The sequence below is a fragment of the Struthio camelus genome, chromosome 1 (genome assembly GCF_040807025.1).
Source record: "Struthio camelus isolate bStrCam1 chromosome 1, bStrCam1.hap1, whole genome shotgun sequence".
Lineage (NCBI taxonomy): Eukaryota > Metazoa > Chordata > Aves > Struthioniformes > Struthionidae > Struthio > Struthio camelus.
Genome location: NC_090942.1, coordinates 109,549,859 through 109,555,858, shown reverse-complemented (window position 1 = coordinate 109,555,858; position 6,000 = coordinate 109,549,859). Strand labels below are relative to the sequence as shown.

General features: G+C 36.7%; 1 protein-coding gene across 2 annotated transcripts in view; it reads right to left on the bottom strand.

The window, feature by feature from the left end:
- Positions 1-483: 483 nt before the first annotated feature.
- Positions 484-6,000, bottom strand: part of GBE1 (1,4-alpha-glucan branching enzyme 1) — a 167,398-nt gene continuing 161,881 nt past the window's right edge. The window contains exon 17 of one of the 2 annotated variants that reach the window (XM_068910619.1): positions 484-2,459. In XM_068910619.1, the coding sequence (XP_068766720.1) occupies positions 2,403-2,459 (57 nt within the window). In that variant the 3' untranslated portion in view covers positions 484-2,402. The remainder of the gene's footprint in view (positions 2,460-6,000) is intronic. The other variant, XM_068910627.1, reaches the window with a different exon arrangement.

Below are 6,000 nucleotides of genomic sequence, written 5' to 3'. Positions count from 1 at the left end.
AATGCAAGCATCTGTAATGGAGTTGGATTATGGGGGTACAAGGCTTGTAGGCGGCACAGTGTCGAGGAGGGATTCTTAGCCTAAGTCTTGCAATCTGAAAGCAATACAAGACGGGTGCTGGAACAGCAGTAGCTGGATTCCCCTTTATATGCCTTCACCGAGCAGGAGGGAGAAATTGGTTTTCCACGGATATTGTGAGGGAAAAACTTTCCAGCCTTGCCAGACAGGCAGGAGCACACCCACTGTTACAACATACACACGGACTCTGAGAAAGCCCTACATTTTCATGTTTGTTTTACAAATCTTTATGTAGTGTGCTTTTATTGATCTATTCACTACATAAGAGAAGTATGTATGCTGCAGAAATATTCTGCCAATGTCACTACACTGTTTCTGACCAAGACAAATACCTGATTTTGAGATGGGTCAGTATTCTCCAGTGTTAAGACTACTGGACAACACTTTCACAGTACAAGCAATTAAACCATATACACATTTGTTTTATCCTCCTCAGAGTTTATTTGCATGTAATTTTATACAGTTGATACTTCACATCACACATTTATTCCTTCTCTTGAAAAAAAAGCTGGACAAGTGCAATTGCCCTGCATGACATTTTGAAAGCTGGAACTGCTGACAGTAGAAAAAAAATCTACAAAATGTATTAGTAGAGCAATATAATGTAAATACAGCATATAATTATGTTGTTTTTCATTTCACTACAAAGAAAATACCATTTGACAAAAATGATAATCAGTTCCAGTTGTTAAAAGTTCAGTATATTCCTTTTAAAGTCCCAGTGTACGGGAATGCTTTTCTTAGCCCACTACCAAACGATGATAAAAGTGGTACAGGGAAAAATGAACCATGATGCTAAATAGTGTTATAGTGCTCTACTGCAATATAGAATTCAAACCGGAGATGCTCATGAAGTCCTTTCAGGGTGAAGTCTACCAAAACACTGCTTTCCATGCTATATTATCCCATCATAGTTTCTATTTTGCTTAAAAGTAAACTATATTAAAGTATAAGTAATCATTCCAAGAACTACAACAAGATTTTCAGTGTTGACACAAGTATTCAGTAATCTACACAGTGGCTCATGAGAAACTGGGTAAAAGTATGACTTGGAAATGATCGAGGAAATCTTCCTCTTTGGCTGTTTTAAAGTTAGAAAACCCAGACTTGTACAAAACACAAGAATCATTCATTTTAGAACAAATTCAAATAGGCTTTAAAACACGTGGAGCAAAATAAAGCATTTCTCTTTAATTCAGTACAAACTTTATAGACTATTCTGTAATACATTTTCAAATACACAGAATCTTACTCTTTACGAAGAGAGTCCTAGTTTATTAAAGAACTCACTTGAACAATCTTAGCAGCACTCCAATAATTAACTACCTTGAACTTAGCATTACTGCATTTTAAGACTATTTTTTCATGAAAAGTGATGCTTCAAAAGTTATAAAAGTGCAAGAACATCATGTTCTAAGCTCAAGGGCAGCTTCTGGAAATGATGAAAACAGTATTACAGGGTCTCAATATTACTAAAATAAGTGAAAAGGGGAAAAAAAAAACTTTAAGAACATCTCCTATCATGGTATCATTGTAGTAAGAACAAAACGTTCCCCTTACTGAGCATCTTAATAGCCTAAAGAAAATGGTCAAGTGCATTTTTTTCAGCTGTAGAAAGTGAGGTGCACAGAGTAAGTGATTTGACCAGCAGTAAATAAGCAGTACATAACAGCATCAGCAGGTCAGAGTCACTCAGCCTGCCCATTTGGCTGTTTATCATTTTTGTGAATTTCTAATTAAATAAAAAATAGCAGAGTACAATACTCTCAAAGGATCTTCTCATCCATTTGGATAAACACTTTTAACTACATGTTGGACTTCACTGAAGAAGAGGAGCCCAAAATGCGGTCCCACAAACCTTTAAGGTTGCCTTTTAGCCAAGAACTTCCGTTTTACTTATGCAAACTACTTACTTTTAATAGGAAGCATTGATATATAATGAACGTTTGAATTCTTCATCAAAATGATAGAGGCTTACAAGAAATTACAAGTATCAGAGAGTAGGACCATTCCTGGTAAAGTTCTGTAAACAACAAGTTGAAAATGCCAGGTGCTGTGCAACGTCTTAAGTGTAACTTTGCAATCTCAGAGCTACAAAGATGGTATTTTTCTCTCTCTTTCACAAAGTTTCCTCAAAATAGGTTCTAGCAACTTGAGAGCTCTGCAGTTATATGAGAATATTAATCCTGCATTTTAAAAATCTAATACTATTATATTTAGTTTCAGAAAGCTTCCTTAGAGCAAGTTTTGTTATACTTCGCGCTGGTACAGTATATCAGCGCTTCTTCTATGACTTGCTTCTTCAGTGAAGAATATATCTATCTTCAGTCTAGGATATCCATATTCTGAAGCACAATAGCCACTCTGCTGGGAATGTACACCTAGTAAAAAGATGACAAGAACAATAGCTGAAAAAAAAACCCCATGAACCTCACCAGACACAACTTCTAAGTAAGAGCATGTGAAACCACAAGCACACATGGCATATCTTAGCTTTCTAAATTTATCATTTGTGCAATGTGTCATTGATATTAATCACATTTAAATTGCGATTATTGACTGCTCAGTACCCAGCACCTGAGTTATACAAGATAATCCAAAGTTACAAGCTTAACAGACAACTTAATTGCAGTCTTTCCTCTTTTCTCTCTTCTTCTTCTTTTTTTTTTTTTTTTTTAAACTCATGTGGTGATATATTTTAAAGTGCATACCACTAGAGGGCCTCATACGATTTACAAAGTCCAATTAAAAAAAAAAAAACTCGAGGACATCTAGGTCAATAGACCACACAATAAATGACAAAATTTTACAATAGCATTTGAACACTCTTCTGCTGTGACCTACAGTTGCTCCAAGGTCTATGATGTCTTTTCATACAGGTAAATACCACCAATATGACACAGCAATGCATTCTTCCCACTTAACATTTATGAAATTTCAGTATCTGAGCAATAAATTCACTCTTAAATAGAGATATAGATTCATGTTAACCATAAATTATTGCATTTTTCTTTAATCTTTTAACCTGATTATCACGAAAAAAGATACATATATAGTCAGAAGGCTTCTCATAGATGACAAAAGAGTTTGTGACAATATATTTTACGTGACATTCCTTCCAAGCAAAATAAAGTCACAATCTGAAAACAAGACTGATATGTACTACCTACCAATTGCCATGATATATGGTACTCCATCAATTGTCAAGTGTAGGAACATATTTTCCAAACAAGTCAATAAAAATACAATTATAAAAGGTAACACAAGATTGAAGATTACTGGCTTCATCTTGATAACATCCTCTAATTTTAGACTATCCTGCATCCCTTTAGAACATCTAACATTCTGCAATTTCAACTACGTTATCATGCCTGAGGGCATGAAAGGCTTTCATAGTTTGCAAAACAGAATAAAGTAATAGAGCAAACAGCTTTAGGACAAGGAGAAAAAGGAAAGAACAGCTGATCCTCACTGAGCCAGACTGAGGCATGTCCAATGCATTTTGAAAGACAGTGAATATAATGATTTCCCCTAAGGTTTCCGTGATAAATAGCTGCTACAAATTTGTGCAAGGGAAGAAATATTTAAAGAAGTCAACTGAATCAGAACGTATAGATAAAGGAGAGATTTCAAAATTGTGAACTGAATAGAAATTCAGTTTATATGATGAAGTTAAAAAGGGAAAAGAAGGAAACAAGAATAATTTTTCTAAGGAGGAGCATGTAGGAAGCTACTGAAGTTATGACAACAAAAATCAAATATAAGATTTAATAAAACTTAATTAGATTATGGTCAATAATAAGTCAAATCTTAGGAATAACAAATTAGCCTAGTTCCTTTAAAGTCAATTTACACCAGCTGAAAATCCGGGAGCAGTTTGCAAACACTTCACCACTTTATTGCCCATCACAATTTCAGAACTGGTTTGAAGCACTATTTCAGAATTTGTGAAATATTATATTTAAACTGATCAGAACTATGTTTTCTCTTTGCCATGAAGACGTGTAAGGCTCAATAACGGCTAGTTTATTATTTTAGGCACGTTTCTTTTCTCAGCTGGGCAAATGGAACATGGGTTTTAATATTTACTGATTTAGTGGGCTTTTTAATAAACCTTAGAAGAGATAAACATGACATTATCTCTTTATCTTGTCAATTCATATCTTTAGTCAGGGTAACCACCTTTAAGACTTAAATAAAACTGTAAGAGGAAAGAAAAAAAATATTGGCATGAATAATGAACACCTATCATTATAAATTAAATATTCATTCCACTGCTGTAACAATGTACTTAGAAGGGAAAATAGTACGCAAATAAAGTAATAGACATCTCCTATTATAAATTAAACAGGACTTGTTTTTCTAAAAGTCTGAAATACTACCATGTATGTGCTGGCAGTTTTTTGTTTGTCTGTTTTAAACAGCCAGAATACAGATCATTTGAGAGAGGGAGATAGGAGAAAAAAAGTGACCAAAGAGATTGCTTGTGTTTCCTGGAGTAAGATGAAATCTGGAAGATTATCTTCTCAGCCTTCTGAGCTCAGCTTTCTCACCTCCACGTCTTCTGATTCTGACAGCTCTAATCCCAGCGCTCCTCAGACTTTCCACTCCAGTATTCTGTCTTCTTTACGTTCTGCCATGATATATTTATAAACATTGATAAGATCCCCCTGAGCCTTCTCTTCTCCAGACTGAACAGTCCCAGCTCTTGCAGCCTTTCCTCATACGAGAGATGCTTCAGTCCCTTAATCATCTTTGCCTCTCTTCACTGGACTCACTCCAGAAAATCCATGTCTGTCTTGTACTCGAGAGCCCAGAACTGGACCCAGCAGTGCAGTGCCTCACCAGCACTGAGTACAGGGGAAGGATTACCTCCCTCAACCTGCTGGCAATGCTCTGCCTAACACAACGCAGGACACTGTTGGGTCTTCTTTCCCATGAGGGTGCTCATGTTCACCTTGTTCAGCAGGACCCCTAGGACCTTCTCTGCAAAGCTGCTCTCCAGCTGGTTGGCCCCAGCCTGTGCTAGTGCATGGCTACTTGTCCCTAGGGGTATGATTTTGCACCTTCCTTTGCTGAACGCCGTGAAGTTCCTCTCTATCCATTTCTCTAGCCTGTCAAGGTCCCTCTGAATGGCAGCACAACTCTGTGGTGTATCAGCCACTCCTCCCAGTTTTGTATCGTCTGCAAACTTGTAGAGAGTGTTTTTTTTTTTTTTTTAAACCTTCATCACCTTTCACCTGAACTACTACTTTTGCAATGACAGATCATAATTAATTTCTATTTATTTTCTCTATGCTTCTTCTGATTTCCTCCCAGCCATACCCCACTCTTTCGCCCCGCTTGAGGGCCACCGTGCTTGTTGCAACTGTTAAACTACTTCAGCAGCTGGGCAGTAGCAGTGTACTCAGTCGCCTGTGCTCCATCCAGGTATGGAAAAGAAAACAAAAACCAACTTTTCAAAGCAACCTTTAAAAAATTCTTTGATTATATTTGGCCTGCTGCGACTAGCAAAGTAGTAAGTCACATAAAATAAGAGGAGAAAGCATGAAGCCTTTCAGACTTTTTCCATGCATTCTAAAGCTGGGAAGTGAAAGTTACTGGAAATATGCTAGTGTCATAAAGTGCTATTGGAGAAACACCTGCCTTCTTAGGGCAGGCTAAAATTATTGTACTAGACCTCCAGTATCAAGTGGTGAACTTTCAGGGGGATGCAACTCAGAATATACTTGTAGGGATTGTTCATCTACTTGTGTTTCAGGTTGGACAGGCTAACCAATATTGTTCTTCAGCTAATGTTTCTTTGGCTGAGCAGTACATTCAATATTCAGTTCAAAAGTATTTTCAAATGCCTGTTGACACCAAGATCTCATCTAGGAACTTCCACAAACCGTATCCTTTCTAACTTCGCTATTTGGCTAG